We start from the raw sequence: 21,610 nt of genomic DNA, 5'->3' as shown, positions 1-21,610 counted from the left end.
ATTAAAGTAAGTTGAGTTGAGTTGAGTTGAGTTGAGTTACCCAACATCGGTTAAAGGGCACATTTTAAGTTCTAGATCGTATTTAATTTAGCAAGATGTATACAAATTCTTACATGGTAATATGTTCCTCAACGACCACTAGATGAGTCCAGCAAGTTGTGCTGCATGTAAGTGACGTTTCTTCTGTTCTCCTTGTAGATGGATGAAATTAAATTTAAAGACAGAGCAGTCTACATGCTGGAGAAAGAGTTAGGTGTGCAAGCCGGATATACCCAAAGACTGCAGCTCCAAAAAGAGGCTCTAGATGAGCAGCTTACCCAGTTCAAAGAGTCTGACCGTCATCTGGGTAGCCCAAAGAGAGAACTTCCTTTTGCAAGTGGTGCAGGAGAAGCTTCTGATCCGGGGAGCCCTGTAAGGATTCTGCTCGCTGGCTAACAAATCGTCCTTTTAACAATTTTTCACCCTAAACTTTCTTGCTGTCTTGCTGTTGTGTGTAGGGTAGAGCATATTTTCTTACAAAATAAGTATTTTTTAATTTTTAAATATTATATGAGGCATATTTTTTTTTCTTGAGTATGTGTGTGTTCCTGCAGGACTAGAAAATGATTGTCTTCGGCAGGAAAGTCCTCTATCGTTTCACTTCATGCTTGAAGCTGCTGAAATCTGATATCTGGATGAATGCCCCTGTTGCCCTTAACGTGGAACTCCTTTCACTTTCTACTGGGCGACCATTTCTAAACAAAAACAAAAAACAAAAGTTGGATTCAAAATGGCCGACTTCAAAATGGCCGCCATGGTCACCACCCATCTTGAAAAGTTTCCCCCCTCACATATACTAATGTGCCACAAACATGAAGTTAATATCACCAACCATTCCCATTTTATTAAGATGTATCCATATAAATGGCCCACCCTGTATATTCATATATATATATATATATATATATATATATATATATATATATATATATATATATATTTATAAATAATTTATAAATAAATACAAGTAGCTTTGTAGCTTTCTTTCTTTGTTAAAGCATTAATTGAAACAATTGTATCATTAAAATCTCCAAAATTCTCTACAATTTTAATGATACCATTTTTTCAATAAATTATTTTATGTCTATTGCCTTAATCCCACCAAATGAGGACATGCTTTAAAAATTATATATCGGGATGATGGCAATTGCACACACAATCATTTGAGTCTATCTATTTAACTTTCATCTCTTGTAATATAATAGAAAATTGACTCAGGGTGTGGCAGTGTCTACTGAAAGCAGATATTCACTTTTAGTGTTTAGGTCAACATTTGGGATGAGTTAAACACAATCAGTGCCAATAAGGTAGTATCAGAGGCTTACAGTCCCATGCCCCAAGAGTCACTTGATGCATACCTGGTTTGTGGCTTGCTTACATAGGGTAGACATCCATGTTTAACATTCTATGTTCTAGAGCAGGAGTGCCCAACCTTTTGAAAAGCGGGGGCCACTGAAGTGATTTTGTAACCGGCCACGGGCCAAAATTGGTGGAATTGGCGGATGACAGGTCTGTGTCCATGCTGCATATGCAGAACGGACGTGGACACAGCCCACGCTATTCTATGGGCCCTCTAATGCAATCTTCCCAGACGGAAGGGGACGGATTTGTTTTAGCGGATCAAATTGGAGGTAAGTCGGAGTAAATGGACATAGAGGCAGTAGCGGCTGGTGGGTTCTTCTTTGGGGGGGCAGCAAACAACAAACCCCTCCGGTGACGTGGCACAGACCCACCACGGGCGGTCTGGCCCGGCACATACCCGCTTCTGTGATGGGGCTGTGGTATCCTCTCCTGGAGCGTGGGCCGCGGCTGCTCCGCTGCCTCCTGATTGGCGGGGAGGAACTTTAGTGTGAAAATAGCGAAAATTAATTTGCTATGGTCACACAACTGGGTGGGCTCGTAGCACAATGCAAATTAGTTTGAAAGCAGCCTGGTACCCACTGCAGACCACATATGCCCATTTATACTCTGTGATTTCAGTAATAAACTTACCTGTAATAACAGTCTTCCACTCAGTTTTCCCTGGCTGTTTCTGTCCCAAGCAGAGTGTATTTGGTATTGAATGTGACATAAGCTGGCGTTATACAGGAAGCATTGGCTTATGCAACTCTGCTCTGCAGCCGTTTGCTTTCTCTACTGCCAGCCTCATTCACAACACTGATGCTCTGGAATGGCGGGTTGGCAACCTGCGATCTGAGCTTGCTAAACCACCATCCCAAAGCAGGAGGTCGAGGGCCACATCACAGGGCTCCACGGGCCACATGGTTGGGCACCCCTGTTCTAGAGTTTTCATTACTTATTTTACTTTCATTACTTTTTTAGTTATTTTTCATCAGTTTGATGTGTTTATTGTTTAGGTGGGAAAGGACACCATTGTTGCTTAAGGAAAACTTCCCTTGATTCTAACAGGACCTGTCAGGACAGCTGCAATCCCATGTTGAAGGCTGCCTAACTCCCCGAGAGCGATGAGAGTCTAGGTCAGGGGTGTCCAAACTTTTTTCAAAGAGGGCCAGATTTGATGAAGTGAACATGTGTAAGGGCCGATCATTTTGCCTGACATTCTTTGAACCATTAAAATTTGGTCTGAGGCCTCGTACACACGACAGAGATTCTCGGCAGAATTCACCGAGAAACTCGGTCAAAACCCGGATTCTGCCGAGAATCTCTGTCGTCTGTACAGTTTTGGCTCGATGGAGCCGCCGAGGAACTCGACGAGAAAATAGAGAACATGTTCTCTATTTTCTCGTTGTCCTCGTTCTTCTATGGGAGAAGCCGGCCGGCCGAGCTCCTCGGCGGCTTCATCCCAAAACTCGACGAGGAACTCGACGTGCCAAGCACGTCGAGTTCCTCTGTCGTGTGTACGGGGCCTTAGGCCTCGTACACACAGACGGACTGTCCGCTGAAAACGGTCCGCCGGACCGTTTTCAGCGGACATGTCCGCTCGGAGATTTCTGTCTGATGGTTGTACACACCATCAGACAGAAATCCGCGCGGACACGATACGCGGTGACGTGGCCGTGCCGTAGCCACGACGATGAGGCGGTGACGTGCACGGCCCTGGAAGGTCAATGCTTCCACGCATGCGTCGAATCACTTCGACGCATGCGAGGGCTTTCAGCCGAGCGGACATGTACGGTGAGTCTGTACAGACGACCGAACATGTCCGACGGACAGGCTTCCAGCGGACATGTTTCTTAGCATGCTAAGAAACATTTGTCCGTTGGAAACCTGTCCGATCCGCCGGAAAATTGTCCGGTCGGACGTACAGAGGACCGAACATGTCCGCTGAAACTGGTCTGCGGACCAGTTTCAGCGGACATGTTCGGTCGTGTGTACGGGGCCTAAGTGTGTTCGTTCGAGCACTAATACACTGCTCAACAAGAATTATCTTGCCTTTGTGGCTGTGTGTGGTGAAGAGATGAGCGTGAGCGTGTTATTTGGATATACCATATTTATTGTATAACACCATGAATGCAGCCTCTCCATTGCCATGAATGCAGCCTGATCGTGTCCATCTGCAGCCTCGGAAGGGGGGGGGGGGGCAGGATGAGCACCAACAGATTACATACAGGAGAATCTCCTGTTTACACAGCAGCCTCTTTAATACAATTTCTTCCGCCTCCTATGATAGACAGAGGAGTCCGTCCAATGGCAGCTCAGGAGACGGGACTTCCTATTACAGATGTCACTGAGTAAGCAGGAGATTCTCCTGTATGTAATTTGACAGCACTCGTTCCCCCTCTCCCTTTCCCCTCCGAGGCAGCGCCGATAAATACAGTATATATCCAAATTACCAGGGGGCCACATTAAACTGGAACGGGGGCCGCACTTGGCCCCCGGGCCGGACTTTGGACATGCCTGGTCTAGGTGCTGGCTCATCTGTGTGATGCTGCTACTTTCTATATTCATATATACTATGTGATCATTTGCCTCCAGTTATTCTTGGAATCCTGTTTTTTTTTATTACTGCTTATTGAAAGTGGAATCCATCTTCCTCGCTTAGAGATCATGCAAGCTTTGCTTCTCTGCTTTAGTGTTGTGTGCCTTGTTCCTTTATTTGAGGGCTTGAAAAAAAAAACCCAGTCTGGGTTTGCAGCAAGGCATTTTACAGCTTCCATCACGGCTTTTTTTTTTTATTTGCATAGTTGACCTGTACAACCTACTGCTGAGGGTTGTTAACCCAAAGTCTCTCCTGCACCAGTTGTATAATGATGATGAAATTGGGACCAATTCTAGAGCGACAGTTCTTTGGGGAAAAACCAACCATTAATCTGTATGTGACAATACGGCGCCAGAATAGGTAGCTGGCTTTACGCTGTAGGGAGTCGGTTGTCTTTGAAGGCAGCTGCATTTCATCGAGAATATCATTTTGCTGTTGCAGAATAGAAAAGTCTTTGGGTGAGTACTGTGGTTGAAATGTCATTTTGTATTTTAGGTAGGATGAGAAAGCTTTGTAGATGTCAGTGATTCTCAGGCCCCGTACACACATCCGAGAAACTCATCGAGCAAAACACATCGTTTTGCTCGTCGAGTTCCTTGTGAAGCCGCTGAGGATCTCGGCGAGCCAAGTTTCCTCATTGACTAAGGCCCCGTACACACGACCGAGTTTCTCGGCAGAATTCAGCCAGAAACTCGATCGGAGCCGTATTCTGCCGAGAAACCCGGTCGTGTGTACACTTTTGGCCGAGGAAACCGACGAGGATCTCGTCGGCCAAATAGAGAACATGTTCTCTATTTCCTCGTTAGTCAATGAGGAAACTTGGCTCGCCGAGATCCTCGGCGGCTTCACAAGGAACTCGACGAGCAAAACGATGTGTTTTGCTCGTCGAGTTTCTCGGACGTGTGTACGGGGCCTGACGAGGAAATAGAGAACATGTTCTCTATTTGGCCCGGCGAGATCCTCGTCGGTTTCCTCGGCCAAAAGTGTACACACGACCGGGTTTCTCGGCAGAATACGGCTCCGATTGAATTTCTGGCTGAATTCTGCCGAGAAACTCGGTCGTGTGTACGGGGCCTGATAGTTTGTTCATTTGGTGTCTGTGGCTTCTTTGTGCTTTCATGAACATACATTTCCCCCTCCCTAATGCCCCCTGTTCCATATGTGTTACATGTCTGGTTCTTGGTTGGGGGGGGGGGGGGGGGGGGCATCAATGCGTTTTCGGAGTCTTTGGCTTTGTTGCCACATTAATCCCGAGTTCAGTTATTTGCAGTGGGTCTTTGTTTCAGGAACAGCAGTTGGATGAAAAAGATGCTCGTCGCTTCCAACTTAAGATTGCTGAGTTAAGTGCAATTATCCGGAAACTAGAAGACCGCAATGCTCTACTGTCTGAAGAGAGGAATGAACTGGTATGTCTGTCTCTTAACAGGATGCGTCCACTGAATTTAGCAGTATATACTTGCATTGTAGACCTATTAATGTGCTTGACTAGGGTAGCTAAGAGCTAACCACCCAACTTACCACATCACCGTTCCCGTAAACCATGTAAAACCTTTACCTGTCATAAAAAACACTCAACACTTAGGGTGGGGTAAAATGGCCGAAAACAACCATTTATTAACCACTTAAGGACCCCTTCACGCTGATATACGTCGGCAGAAGGACACGGCTGGGCACAAGCACGTACCTGTACGTTGCCTTTAAGAGCCCAGCCGTGGGGTCGCGAACCAGTCCGAAGCTCCAAAAAATAAAATTCATTTAAAAAAATGACAAAAAAAAAATGTCCCTTTAAGGCCGGGTACACACGGACAAACATGTATGGTGAAAGCGGTCCGTCGGACCGTTTTCACCATACATGTCTGCCAGAGGGCTTCTGTACGATGGTTGTACACACCATCGTACAGAAGTCCGCGCGTAAACAATACGCGGGGCGTGTCCGCGGTGTCGCCGCGTCGATGACGCGGTGTCGCCGCGACAATGACGCGGCGACGTGGGCGGCCCGCCTTTAAAATGCTTCCACGCATGCGTCGAAGTCATTCGACGCATGCGAGGGACGGCGGGCGCCTGGACATGTACGGTAGGTCTGTACTGACGACCGTACATGTCCGAGCGGGCTGAATTCCAGCGGGCTGTTTTAAAACAAGTCCAGGAATATTTGCCCGCTGGGAAAAGGCCCGGCGGGCAAATGTTTGCTGGAATTCGGCCCGCTCGCGCCCACACACGACCAAACATGTCTGCTGAAACTGGCCTGCGGGCCAGTTTCAGCAGACATGTTTGCTCGTGAGTATGGGGCCTAAGACGTGTGGGGGCGGAAGTGACGTTTTTAGGTCGCTTCCGCCCTGCAGTGATATGGAGACGGGAGGGGGCCATCTTCCCTTCACTCGTCTCCATACACAGCAACAGAAATCACCGGATCGACTCCGCCGATGTCGACGGCTCCTTTATTTGGTGGAGGGCACCGGAGAGCGGCGGGGGCCCCTCTCCCGCCGCCGATAAAAGTGATCTTGTGGTGTATCCACCGCAGAGACCACTTTTATCTTGTAGCGGACCACCATGTCCAACGCCCCCCCCCCCTCCGCTGTCTTCTGGGAGACACAAGGGGCCCAGAAGACAGCAGGGACCAGTGGCATTGCGCAGCACCAGTTATCAATGGAAGTAGACAGCTCCTATTACATAGCATCATTAAACAAGGTGTAAGAACCATTTTCTGTAACTTCATCAACAAAATTCTAGAGTTAAGAGAACCTGAACGGTGGAAGCTGTTTAGGTAAAGAGAGCAAAGGACTAGTCACCAGTATCCAATGTAGGCTTCCTGATGCTGATCTTTACCCCTTTTACATTACTTTGTGTGGAAGCGGTCAGCTTGGTACCCAGATAGCAAGCAATTGTTCTGCAGGTTTGAAAATGACTTGCTAAGCTATTGCTAGACCTGCCGGGCTTCACAAGTTTGTTGCACAATTGCAGCAAGTCCGCATTGCATGACTCCAGATCAACTTTGTGTGCAAAGATTCTGCAAGTCTGCAGCAACTTCTGGTTCAGTTATGTTGTGTAATAGCCACCCCACCGCAGGGGGTCACTATGACTTGCAGAGCTTTTGCTGTAGACTTACCACTGCAAGGTTGCTCTTGCTAGAGACTTGCAATGCAAATTTGCTACAAATTGCAAAAGTGTCAACTATAACTTGTGCTTCAAGTGCTCTGCAAGTGTACAACTTGCCAGTGAAAGCTAACAGACTTACAATTCATCACTGCCACAAATTTATGGCAAGTTATACTTGCTATCTGGGTAGAAAAACAGGGATTTGCGCAGTAGGAAAGGTGTAGAAAACACAGACTGGGTAAAAACAGAAGCAGGGAGATACTTGCAATGCAGGTCATCAGGTACAGCTTCCTCTCCAGCAAGGAAAACAACGAACAGCACAGTAATGACATTGCCAAATCTCACTCCAAATCTCGTAGGACTAGCAGTCAGAGGCAGCAATACCTAAGGCAAGCCAACCATGGGTGGAAGGAAATAAGATTGCTTGATTCCCCCATCAACACAGTCAGTGTTGATAGGGGAATGCCTCCCACAGCGCTATTGTATTCTGCTGGCAGGGAGGGGGAAGCCTTTCCTGCTGGCAGAATAGAATGATTACTGCTGGATTGACTTGGGTGCAATCAGCCTGCCCATACATGGATCAAAATTTGGCCAGATCAGCAGGGACCGGACAAATTTTGATCCATGTATGTTTGGCTTTAGATGTGTCCTAGATCTGTGGAGCTAACTCTGGAGGAGCCGCTGAACAGTTGGGATCCTCCTGCTCTGCTTCATTGATGACACTGGTATGACACTGACTGACACACCTGTAACTTTTTTTTTTTTTTTTTGTTTTATTTACAATTTTTCAATAACAAGTACACAAAACAGTAGCCCCAAAGGCCAATAAGGTTACATACAATTAACTATATACACTTCTTCAGCATTTGACTCCATCTACGACTCCAGAACCTCTACCTAGCGATAAAGTAATAAGATGTAAGGCCTCCAATCACATGAAATAACAGTTGAATGAGAGAGTGAATATTTCTTATGCTCCTGCATCATATCCCCCATCACTGGTACACCTGTGCCAGAGCCATGCATATATCAGAGCCCACCCCCTTCACTACTCAGATTGAAAAAAAGACAGATTGTTTACCAATCCTAAGAGACGCACATCCACCGTAGGCTGTATATGAATGGTGGTAACCTCTTTGATAAAACCTATTACAAAAGTTACAGGTGTTATCAGTGGCTATGCCCTATATTGGTCTGCCACACACAGCCCCGCTCTTTCAGAGTCTTCCATGGCTATAGATGATTTAACGCTTCACATATACAGCTGCTATGATCAAGACACGGGAACTACTGTCAGATACTCTTTTCCAGGCAATGCTTAGGCACAATTACCATTTATAGCAGGGGCGGACTGACAACTCATGGGGCCCCCGGGCAATAGAAGATTATGGGGCCCCCGGGCAATAGGAGATTATGGGGCCCCCGGGCAATAGGAGATTATGGGGTCCCCCGGGCAATAGGAGATTATGGGGCCCCTGGGCAATAGGAAATTATGGGGCCCCCGGGCAATAGGAAATTATGGGGCCCCCAGGCAATAGGAGATTATGGGGCCCCCGGGCAATAGGAGATTATGGGGCCCCCGGGCAATAGGAGATTATGGGCCCCGCGGACAATAGGAGATTATGGGGCCCCCGGGCAATAGGAAATTATGGGGCCCCTGGGCAATAGGAGATTATGGGGCCCTCGAGCAATAGGAGATTATGGGGCCCCCGGGCAATAGGAGATTATGGGGCCCCGGGGCAATAGGAGATTATGGGGCCCCCGGGCAATAGGAAATTATGGGGCCCTCAGGCAATAGGAGATTATGGGGCCCCCGAGCAATAGGAGATTATGGGGCCCCCGGGCAATAGGAGATTATGGGGTCCCCCGGGCAATAGGAGATTATGGGGCCCCTGGGCAATAGGAAATTATGGGGCCCTCAGGCAATAGGAGATTATGGGGCCCCCGAGCAATAGGAGATTATGGGGCCCCCGGGCAATAGGAGATTATGGGGTCCCCCGGGCAATAGGAGATTATGGGGCCCCTGGGCAATAGGAAATTATGGGGCCCCCAGGCAATAGGAGATTATGGGGCCCCCGGGCAATAGGAGATTATGGGGCCCCCGGGCAATAGGAGATTATGGGCCCAGCGGACAATAGGAGATTATGGGGCCCCCGGGCAATAGGAAATTATGGGGCCCCTGGGCAATAGGAGATTATGGGGCCCTCGAGCAATAGGAGATTATGGGGCCCCCGGGCAATAGGAGATTATGGGGCCCCGGGCAATAGGAGATTATGGTGCCCCCGGGCAATAGGAGACTATGGGGAACCCGGACAATAGGAGATTATGGTGCCCCCGGGCAATAGGAGATTATGGGGCCCCCGGGCAACAGGAAATTATGGGGCCCTCAGGCAATAGGAGATTATGGGGCCCCCGAGCAATAGGAGATTATGGGGCCCCCAGGCAATAGATTATGGGGCCACACAGAATACACACACAGACAGTATACATACACAGTATTCACACACAGACACACAATATACACACACAGAATACACACACTGAAAAGGTACTGGAGAGGCAGGGCAGCTATAATCTTGGGATTTTTAGACCAAAAAGATGTCAATGAGGGACATATCAGGGACAGATGTAAAAAAACACAGATTTTTACATACTGTCCCTGGTTTTACTGAGTCTGGTAACCCTGATGGGGCCCCCTAGGGGCATGGGGCCCTCTGGCAGTGCCCGAGTGCCTAAATGGTCAGTCCGCCCCTGATTTATAGATGTTCACAGCAGATAACACAGCAAATCTTCAGTTTTTGAGTGCGATGCCCCTTACACACGAGCGGTTTTCCCGTCGGAAAAAAAACCTGATATTTTTTTCCGACGGATTTCCTCTCAAGCCTGCCTTGCATACACACGGTCACACAAAAGTTTGGTGAACTTTTGACTGCCAAGAACGCGGTGACGTAAAAGACTATGATGAGCCGAGAAAATGAAGTTTTATGCTTCTGAGCATGCGTCGATTTGTTTCCGAGCATGCATGTTTTTTTTGCATGTCGGAAAAGCATACAGACGAACGGTTTTCCCGCTAGGATTTTTACCTGACGGGAAAAAAGAGATCCTGCTCTCTTTTGTTTTCCCGGCAGTTTTCCTGTTGGAAAAAGTCCGATAGAGCATACACACGGTCGGGATTCCCGGCCAAAAGCTCTCATTGGACTTTTTCAGACAGGAAAACCGTTGTGTGTATGGGCATCAGTCTAATTTAGAGATTTCTAGGTTAAACACAATCTATGAGAAAAATATATATAGTTGCGCTAGTGTCAAGACCACCTTTGCGGGGAAGGTGACTCAATCACCCCCACCCCAAACGTGGAAATAAATTGAATGAATATAAACCATGAACTTATTAAAATTATTAAAGTGCACGAATAATACCAAATAAAAATTATAAATTGTATAATAAACAAATAACAAAGCATAAGCTAATGACATCAGTTAAGTGACAGTAAACTTGTAAACTTGTTTGCCAGACGCGTTTCGTCCCGAGACGACGTGACTATCACGATAGGCGTTGGGCGGAACGAGCGGCTTGCTGACGTCATCACCCTCATCTGCTCGTTTTCCATTCGGACGGGTTTTCCTGTTTGCGTCCGGCCGGCGCAACAGGTTTAAGGCTGGTCTTATACTTACCAAATGTGAAAAAATGCACAAGGTGAAGTCCGTTAGCTGGATTCAGGTAGGCGGGTGCATCGTTGCGTCGGCGTAGCGTATCGTATTTACACTACGCCGCCGTAAGTTAGCAAGGCAAGTACTGTATGCACAAAGTATTTGCCTGCTAAGTTACGGTGGCGTAGCATAAATGGGGCCGGCGTAAGCGCGCTTAATTCAAATGAGGATGTGGGGGGCGTGTTTTATGTATATTAACTGTGACCCGACGTGATTGACGTTTTTTACGAACGGAGCATGCACCGTCCGTGTACATATCCCAGTGTGCATTGCGGCAAAGTACGCCGCAAGGATGTATTGGTTTTGACTTGGACGTAAATTACGTCCAGCCCTATTCACGGACGACTTACGCAAACGACGTAAAAAAAAAAAATTTCAACGCGGGAACGACGGCCATACTTAACATTACTAGTCCAGCTATTTGATGGTATACAGGAAAAAGAAATCTCGCGCCAAATGAATTACACTAAATTATATACTTGATAAATCAAGTGACTAACTGAGTGAAGCTGCTCCCAAATAAAATCAGGTGACTGACTTGCATATATTGTATAGTGAGGTGAGGGGCGCTACAGCCTCAGTGCCGGGAACGGGCACCAGCAACAGTAAGAGGCCATTTGGCATTGTAATTTTAACTTTCGTATATTAAATGGTTTTACACTATGGTGGTATCTCTTCTCCTTTCTTGGTACACCATTTGCTGCAATCGCTGACATTGGAATCCAATGAGACCCTGCTGATCCTCATTTAAAACAAGCCTGATCGACCATATTTTAAGTAATCTGGTCAACACCGTGTGGTAAGGAGCCATCCATTATTATTCTGGTGACCTATAGGTGAAGGCGGATCACTTCTATCTCGCACTTTGGCTATTTTGAAGATTCACAAGCACTTTAGCATTTGCACTTTTCCCTGCGATTTGGGATTGGATTATTTGCATTTTGCACCTGGACTTGATACAACACTGGATCCATTTTGCACTTAACTATTTATTTGCTGGACATTCTTTTAAAAATTTTTTTTTTTTTTTTTATATATTTTATTTATTTTCCACAGCATTTGGCACTATTGTACTTATAGAGTTTAGACTATAATCTGTTTGGTTTTTCACATAGATTTGGGTACACAGTTACACTGTGTACTACTCAAACGCACATTGTGACACGCATCCACTATTTTGATATAGCGCCCCTCACCTCACTATACAGCTATTTGATGGAATTACTTTACGCCTGAAAATGGCTTACGTAAACGGCGTATCTTTACTGCGTCGGGCAAGCGTACGTTTGTGAATTGGTGTATCTAGTCATTTACATATTCTACGCCGAATGCAATGGAAGCGCCACCTAGCGGCCAGCCTAAAAATTACACTTTAAGATACAACGGTGTAAGACACTTACGCCGCTCGTATCTTAGCCTAATTTAAGCGTATCTGGTTTCCAGAATACGCTTAAATTTGCAACGGCGCAGATTCAGACTTAGGCCGGCGTATCTACTGATACGCCGGCCTAAGTCTTTCTGAATCCACCTACAAGAGAACAACCAAAATTGCATAGAGATTGTGTATATATAAACATAAAAGTCCATAAACTGCTGTGAATAAACACCCAGTGATGTTCCAAGATATCAGCTATGCTTCAAGTGACTTCCACCACCGTAATGCAAAACTGCTTACCAGAGCCAATGGTCCTGTGTAATTAGGACCTAGACCATCATGGATGTAAACCCGGCAATCAGGACGAACTCTGCATCCGTGGCGTTGTAATCCGACGTGGTAGTACGACAAACTCCACAGCAAGGGCATCAGATGATATGGTATCATGCAAATAAAGCAGATGCCTCGCAAAATAAAATAAACAGTAAAAAACTCACATTTGGTAAGTATAAGACCAGCCTTAAACCTGTTGCGCCGGCCGGACGCAAACAATAAAAACCCATCCGAATGGAAAACGAGCAGATGAGGGTGATGACATCAGCAAGCCGCTCGTTCCGCCCAACGCGTATCGTGATAGTCACGTCGTCTCGGGACGAAACGCGTCTGGCAGAACAAGTTTACAAGTTTACTGTCACTTAACTGATGTCATTAGCTTATGCTTTATTATTTGTTTATTATCCAATTTATAATTTTTATTTGGTATTATTCGTGCACTTTAATCATTTTAATAAGTTCACGGTTTATGTTCATTCAATTTATTTCCACGTTTGGGGTGGGGGTGATTGAGTCACCTTCCCCGCAAAGGTGGTCTTGACACTAGCGCAACTATATATATTTTTCTCACTTCTTTTCACTGTTATGTTATCAGGTTAGTTGCTGCTTACCCATTAGAGCTTCAGGCCATCTCAATACCTATATTATCTTAGCGCAGTTTCTTTTTTCCATCTTTCCATTAAACACAATCTATGACAATGAGGTTATCCATGGTACCAAGATCTGGTACATACCTGGGTTGTGAATTGTTAACATATAAGAGACATCCATGTTTGAAATGATATTTTATAATTTTTTTATATACCGGTAGTTATTTTTGATTATTTTAATGACTCTGTGTATATTATGTACATTGTATTGGTGGGATAGGACATTTTAATGTGTTCTTGTATTGCAGTTAAAACGTCTAAGAGAAGCAGAAAGTCAGTATAAGCCTATTCTAGACAAAAACAAGCGGCTCAGTCGCAAGAATGAAGAAATGTCCCATTCCCTACGGCGTATGGATAACAAGTTAAAGTTTCTAACCCAGGAGAACATAGAAATGGTGAGAGCTGTTTCAATACTATCAGCAGGCTGCTCCTTCTTGGAATTCTAGCTCCTATTGTCAATGCTATGGCTTCAATACTTCGTACAGAAGAAATAAAGATAGGAAGACCGATAACTCCACATAATGCCACGCAACCAGAATTTTATAAAGAAATCTGTAGTGGCAGCCGCCATATTTCTTTATGACCAGGATACTTTTTTTTTTTTTAAGCACCATCAACCTTTAAGCATAGTTGAATGGCAATAGTGGAAATATTCTAAATATAGGGCCAGATTCACCAAAGAGATACGATGGCGTATCTCCTGATACGCCGTCGTATCTCTGTTTCTATCTATGCGACTGATTCATAGAATCAGTTACGCATAGATATCCATAAGATCCGACAGGTGTAATTGTTTTACACTGTCGGATCTTAGGATGCAGTACCGCGGCCGCCGCTGGGGGGAGTTTGCATCTTAAACCAGCGTCGGGTATGCAAATTAGGAGTTACGGCGATTCCCGACGGTTTTTCGCGTTCGCTACGTCGCCGCTAGTCTAGTTTCCCGTCACAAAGTTAGTCGCCGTTTGACCTGCCCTAACTTTACTCAGCAATCGTATTGCTGTTTAAAGTATGGCCGTCGTTCCCGCGTCGAAATTTTAAATTTAACGTAGTTTGCGTAACACGTCCGGGAATACGGAAGTACGCTACGCGCGTCGCCGTTCGAAAAAATGACGTCACAGCGCGCAAAGCACGACGGGAATTGCGAAACTGAGCATGCGCAGCAGGTCTGGCGCGGGAGCGCGCCTAATTTAAATGGCACACGCCCATTTGAATTGGCCCGCCTTGCGCCGGAGGCTGCCAGCGTAGTTTTCATCGCAAGTGCTTTGTGAATCAGGCACTTGCGATGAAAACTTGCGGCGGTGTAACGTATACGATACGTTACCCCGCCGCAGTTCTATGTGAATCTGGCCCATAGATTGCAACTTTTTAATTGAATTAATATAGATTGAAATTTTTTGAAATGTATCGTTACAGAGGCAAAAGGTTGGTGGGAGAGATATAAGAAGACCAAGTTCTCTGAATGACCTTGACCAAAGTCGAGACGAGAGGGAGATCGATTTTCTGAGACTGCAGATCAATGAACAACAAATATTTATTGATGAGCTCTCTAAAGTAAGACATGTTTCATTTCAATCACTTATATGCATGACCGATAGATAACCTGTCTAAGGCCCCATTCACACCTGTGCCTTTTCTGTACACCTCCTCTCCATTCAACCTCTAGGTGCAAAGAAAAATGCCTGGTACTTGTGGGTTTGGGGAAGCATGTGACTCACTCCCAGACAGAGAAGTTGCTTGGTGATTGGACGATCAGGCACACAAAGTTGCACATGGTGACAGGGAGATAGGTCACACCTATGTGCAGTGGTTTATGTTTGGGGGGGGCAAACAACTGAACCCCCATGGCACCTCAAACCCCCCCCATTTACCCCCCCCACGCTCTCTGCTAGTCGGCCCACTGGTACTTACCCCATCTAGGTGGCAGGCATCGGCGGGGATAGGACATCGGTGGACATCCGAGAAACCCAGTGGATCAGGGCACCAAGCAGCGGCGGGGATTGGGCATACGAGGAGCGGCGGGGATCGGCATCGGCAGCTTTTCTCCTCCTCGCTTCCGCCATGCATCTCCTCCTCTCCTCCTAGGCATCCAATAGGATCGCCTGTCCTTTCAGCCAATTGGGTGACAGGTTTTAGACCCACTTTCCGATTGTCCGGGAGGAGGATCAGTGTTGCAACACACCTGGGTGGGCTTCAGACACAATGCTCTGCGCCCCGAGCCCACCCTGTTTTGAAGCCTATTAGAGCCTCTGGCGCTAATCAGTGCTTCAAAAAACACCCCCCCCCCGCCCATCCCTCACCATAGAAATTCATGCGCCCGGCTTCCTAAAAGGGTCCGGGGGCATGGATGGGGGGGGGGGGGGGGCAGTGCCCATGCGCCAACAATGGACAGGCCGCCCCTGTGTAATTCCCAAATCATGACATGGAGCATGAACAGGGCTTTTCCTATTGATTCATGGCAGCTAAAAGGAGCAGCAGGAAAGCTAAGGAACAGGTGAGTATGGGTGCTGCTGATGGTGTTAGCATTGAAGCTGTTGCTTTGCCCTTCAGGAACAAGCACGGGTTCTCTTTAATTATGAGACACTGGCCCAGATTCAAAGAGCAATTGCGCCTGCGTAACCACACACCTCAAAATCCACGGGGGATTACATCGAGAGGCGTAAACTGAAGGTTTTGCCATGGCCTTCACAATCTCCTGACCTCAACATAATTGAAAATCTATGGATAGACCTTAAAAGAGCAGTGCGTGACAGACAGCCCAGAAATCTCAAAGAACTGGAAGAATGGGCAAAGATACCTCAAACAAGAATTAAAAGACTCTTGGCTGGCTACAAAAAGCATTTACAAGCTGTGATACTTGCCAAAGGGGGCAGTACAAGATATTAACTCTGCAGGGTGCCCAAACTTTTGCAGACGCCATTTTTTTGTTTTCTGTAATTTTGAAAGTGTAAATGATGGAAATAAAATCTAACTTTGACATATTATAAGAATGTCTAATCTGTAATTTGATGCTTTTTAGAGATTTTTCCATCTTTCCTTGGCTTCGTTATGCACATTAATACACATTTTTACCTGGGGTGCCCACACTTTTGATCCCCACTGTAGGTTCCCATAATTACATTTACTGTAGATATATATCCCTACAATTGCCTCAATTTTCTTCACTCAAGTAAACAGGAAGAGTCAGTGGATGAGTATTAGTGTCCTCCTCTACGCAGTAGAATGTGCTTATACGCTGTGCATGGAAGCCAATTGATGCTTATAGATAAAGCTATTTCATTTTGGTTTTATTAGATTTATATTGTCTTTCTAGACACTGGAAACCGCAGGATATGTGAAGAGTGTGATTGTAAGTATTATTAAAGTTTCAAACTGTTCTCAGTATCATTGCGTTATTTATAATTTTTCAATAACCTCACAGTTGTATTGGGGTGTTCTTGTACTAACTTTTGTAGCTGAAGGCACTATGGAGAAATTTATCTTGAAACTTTCACAGCAGAGGTATTGAAGGTGTTTAAAACTAAAACATTTAGCCATTAAAGGAGAAGTCCAGCCAAAGCTTGTTTGGCTGTACTTATCCTGTGGGTCACAGGAGTGCAGTTCGTTTCGCAGTCCTGTGACCCATTTTCAGCAGAGGGCGCCGCCTTATTGCGACAATAAAGTCTGGATCCAGCAGGTACCTGGTTGACACCAGGTTCAGCCTCTCAGCGAGCCGCTGAGAGCCTGAGCTGGCTGCTCCCTGCCCCTCCACAGCCCAACGCTCTAATGAGCGAGGAGGGGGCACAGCAGAGGGCTGTGACTAACAGTCACCAGCTCTCCGTTTGGGGAGCTCTGAAAATCGAGTGATCGGCAGTGTTCGATCACTCATTTCTCATTCAGAGGCGCCGGGGGACAGATGCAGCAATCGGACTGATGCTGCATCCACCTAGGTAAGTATGAATCTGCAAAAAAAAAACCTTCTATGCTTTTACTTTGCAGGGGAAAAAAGAGGAAGTAAAACCCATCAGGGTTTACTTCATACCCTGTTTCCCCGAAAATAAGCCCTACCCCGAAAATAAGACCTAGCGTTATTTTTGGGGGTGGCTGCAATATAAGCCCTACCCCGAAAATAAACCCTAGTTAAAGTCGTCGTAAAAACGTAATCCATTTTGTAAAAAGATAATATAATGTGCAGTGTGTCTCCTTTTTGTAAATTTGTTTTGGAAAATACCTTACTTACAGTGCCGCTGGGCGCTCACGTGACCGGCTGGAGATCTTCTCCTCTCCAACGTCAGTGGTCCCTTCCTCTGCAGTACTCAGAGTGGAGAAGAGCTACGGCGGGTCACTGTGCTGGCTATCATGCTTTAAAGGATCAGGATATATATTTTTTTCTTTTTGGGGTTACAACCACTCTAAGATCGTCATGATGACATGACTGTATTTGAATAAATGTAGATTATTGTACATACCGAAAAGCAATAAGACATCCCCTGAAAATAAGCCCTAGTGTGATTTTTGTAGCCAAAATTAGTATAAGACCCGGTCTTATTTTCGGGGAAACACGGTATTTAAGATAAAAAAGCCTGCTATTGTCAGCTCCCCCCTCAGTACCCCTAAATACTTACCTGAGCCCCATCTCAATCCAGCGATGTACATGTAGCAGGATTTCATCCTATGCATTAAAGTGGAAAGACTTCTGTCAGTCAACAGTCCCCCAGCCCCCCCCCCCCCCATTTTATTTACCCGAGCCCTGGAATGTCCCACGGTGAGGATGCGCTGTCTCTCTGCCTGGGGTTCTCGGCTCTTGATTGGATAGATTGATAGCAGCGCAGCCATTGGCTCCCGCTGCCGCCAACCAAATCCAATGATGCGGGCGCTGGGGGGCGGGGCTGAGTCCTGTATTCGGCGGCTACGAATGTTGGAAACAGAAGCGCGCCTGCAAGGTAACCCCCCATTAGAGCGCTTCTCCTAGGGGGTTATCTAATGCAGGGAGGAGCCGCGAGAGCCGCCGAGGGACCCCAGAAGACGATAATCGGGGCCACTGTGCAAAACGAACTGCACATTGGAGGTAAGTATGACATGTTTGTTATTTGTATATATTTTTTAAACAAACATTTAGTATAACTTTAATGTAATTTATTAAATGAATTGATACAAAAAAACTACCACTAGTGCAAACATAAAAAAATGACAACGTTGTCAAACAACTGAGATACCTGCCGGCAGCACACCTCATACACAACCACAAACAGTCCACACTGCAATAAGTCTATGGGGATACATGGGCTCTTCCACAGACAGTGGGATAAAAAGGATGAGATTATTCTGCTATAACGCTAAAAATAGCGCCTGCAAAGCGCCCTGAAAGAGCCGCTCCTCACACTCCAGTGTGAAAGTCGAGGGCTAGCTGCATCTTTGGAGCGGTGAAGGAGTGGTGTGTTTACCGCTCCTTTACCGCTCCTGCCCATTGAAATGAATGGGCACCACGGCTATACCGCCAGCAAAGCCCAGCTGCAGGTGGTTTTAAAGCTCACCGTTAGCGACTGAATAGTGCAACGTAATTGACGGTAAAGTGCCGCTAAAAATAGCGGCGCTTTACATCCGATGCAGCTACCGCCCCAGTGTGAAAGGGACCTAAGTGCGGGATGGAAATGGGAGCAGCTGGCTATTCCTTGAATGAGGTCTATGGGTGAACAGCAAAACCAGTCACAAAAGTTGGTGTAAGTCAACCCCCGGACAGGAGATTCACAGCCACATGTCGCTGGGTGAATAAAGACTGGTGAGGATGTAACACATAAATCCCATATAGCAATCACTGGGCAGCACGTAGCTGCTATTCATCAGCATGCTCACCACCTCTTGCCTCGCAGAAGGGAGGGTTGTAGCAAATGCTCATGCTGTGTGTAGTCCATGCTTGCCAGTTCCAGTTACCGTATTTTTTGCGGTATAACGCGCTCCCGCGTATACCGCGCACCCCTAAAGTGGCCCCCAATCCTGTGGAAAAAAAGTTTTTTTGTTTTTTTTTGTACTTACAGTTCTGGTGTCTTGCGCGGCGTCCATCGGCGGCCTCGTCGGGTCCGGCGTCCTTCTGCGGCTTCGGGTGTCCTCTTCGGCGGGTCGGGTGTCCTCTTCGGCGGGTCGGGTGTCCTCTTCGGCGGGTCCGGCGTCCTTCTGTGGCGTCCTCGTGTCCTCCCCGCTCGTTTCCCGCACCGAGTTTGAATACTGCGCCGACATATACCGAGCGCAGTACACTCGTGTATCGTCGGGCAGGCTCGGCAACTGTCGCGCTGACGTCCTGTACACTCAGGACGTCAGTGCGAGAGGCGCCGAGACTTCCCGAAGATACACAAGTGTACTGCGCTCGGTAAATGCCGGCGCAGTATTCAAACTCGTGGCGGGAAAGCGGGTATCGGCGTATATCGCGCACCCACGATTTTGCCCTGATTTTCAGGGCAAAATAGTGCGTGGTATACGCCGATAAATACGGTATATAGTCCAATAGCCCGGGAGGATTGAAGTCCTGCAAAACCAGCCTGCTTCCCAATAGTTGGATGGGTCAGGCAGGCAGGGCTGCTGTTAGAAACCACGGGGCCCCATACAGCCAATGCTTTAGTTATGAAAACAATGGGGGTTATTTACTAAAGGAAAATCCACTTTGCACTACAAGTGTACTGAAAGTGCACTTGGAAGTGCAGTCGCTGTAGATCCGAGGGGGACATGCAAGGAAAATGAAAAACAGCATTTTAGCTTGCACATGATTGGATGATAAAATCAGCAGAGCTTCCCCTCATTTCAGAGATACCCCTCAGATTTACAGCGACTGCACTTCCAAATACACTTTCAATGCAATTTCAAGTGCACTTGCAGTGCACTTGTAGAGCAAAGTGGATTTGCCTTTAGTAAATAACCCCCAATGAGTAATCAATACGCATCACTCATTGCGTTCATTTAGGAAAGGAAGGGGCTGGTAAATGACATATTTTCCCGACCCTTCCCCCACTCTCAATCTTAAAAGGATCCCATTGTGTGCTTGCAGCTACCAGCAGGAAGAAGAGGAGGGAAACCAGCCGCACTGCAGGGGTAGGGGGGCACACAGGAGGGCCTGGGCAGAAGGGGGAAAAAACCGTATGGTCCGCAGGGAGGGTTCAATTACTGGAATTGATCCTTTGTTTGGCACTCTCTGCAGCTGGTGAAACCCAGCAGGAGGGAGAGGAGAAGAAGCCAGCTTTAGGCTGCTGCAGAGACAGTCAAACAGGGAAATGGTTCCAGTATTTGTCCACACCCTATTCTCCTTGCTGCCTGGGCCCTCCTGGTGATCCGGACCCTGGACTGGTGGTCCCCCCTTAACTACGGCCCTGCAGGCAGGATCACCTGAGTTGTGACATCACGCTGACAGGTTTCGCTCACTTATCAGCAAACTTCTTCAGAGCCTGGCCTGTCCTGCCCAAAACTGTCCTGAGTCTAAAGATGTGCAGGTCAAGTGTCCTCATCTCCCAGACTAGGCTTTCTGTTTTCACTCAGACAAGGAGAGAAGGTGTGCTTGTGATATAGATTGAAGGCCTGACACAATTTCTCAAGGCGAACAGCTACTTTGCCTGCTGGCCAAATTACAAGAAATGAAACCAGTCTGCTTGGATTCCTGTGCGAAGAGAGGGGGCTGTAGCCCGCATGGCTTCCTTTATTAACAATATGACATCACAAAACATATGCATTCTCATTGGTCAGTTTCATACAATTCACTCCCATTTTACACACCCCCCTGTGACGTCTGTTCTTTGCACATGGCACACATCCCTTTGTAAGTCCATATAAGGTGTGGGGCTTCTCACAGCACATTTCAGCCTTGTGTAAAGGCCATTGTACAGGGGTCCTTGGTCAGCTCTGCAAGGGTTTTTCTCTTCAAAGTCATTTATGGACATAAGTGAAGCAACGAGGAAGGGGGGTTTGAACACATCTGGAGCAAAGGGGGGGGGGGGGGGATGGCAGCTGAACAACCCTTTGTCCTCCATTTCCAGTTTGAGTTGTAACTTTAAAACTTAATATCATATCTGATATAAACTCTTTAAGGAAAACAAATACTATTGTGATATATACTTTTCACACATGCATATATAGATAATGGGGCAGATCCACGTAGATCGGCGCTTCTCTTCGCCGGGCATAGCGAATCTAAGATTCACTACGCCGCCGTAACTTTTTTTTTTTCGAATCCGCAAAGAATTCGCGCCGTAAGTTACGGCGGCGTAGTGTATCTTTGGCGGCGTAAGGGCGTGGAATTCAAATGGCTGTGATGGGGCGTGTTTTATGTAAATACGTCGTGACCCGACATAAACAACGTTTTTTTTTAACGCCGCATGCGCCGTCCGTGGGGGTATCCCAGTGCGCATGCTCAAAATTAAACCGGAACAAGCCAATGCTTTCGACGGTGACGTCATTCTACGCAAATCCCTATTCGCGAACGACTTACGCAAACGACGTAAAAAATTCAAAATT

The 21,610-nt window shown here is 46.7% G+C and overlaps 1 protein-coding gene across 1 annotated transcript in view; it reads left to right on the top strand.

Moving 5' to 3' along the window:
* The window catches only part of JAKMIP3 (Janus kinase and microtubule interacting protein 3), a 118,242-nt gene that overhangs the window by 32,980 nt on the left and 63,652 nt on the right, over positions 1-21,610 (top strand). Inside the window, exons 3-7 of the mRNA XM_040361366.1 lie at positions 199-411; positions 5,266-5,385; positions 13,390-13,536; positions 14,555-14,692; positions 16,452-16,487. Of these exons, the coding sequence (XP_040217300.1) occupies positions 199-411; positions 5,266-5,385; positions 13,390-13,536; positions 14,555-14,692; positions 16,452-16,487 (654 nt within the window). The remainder of the gene's footprint in view (positions 1-198; positions 412-5,265; positions 5,386-13,389; positions 13,537-14,554; positions 14,693-16,451; positions 16,488-21,610) is intronic.

Source organism: Rana temporaria, chromosome 8 (assembly GCF_905171775.1).
Source record: "Rana temporaria chromosome 8, aRanTem1.1, whole genome shotgun sequence".
NCBI classification, from domain to species: Eukaryota; Metazoa; Chordata; class Amphibia; order Anura; family Ranidae; genus Rana; species Rana temporaria.
The sequence above is the reverse complement of the archived record's forward strand: the minus strand, read 5'-3'. Positions and strand labels throughout refer to the sequence as shown.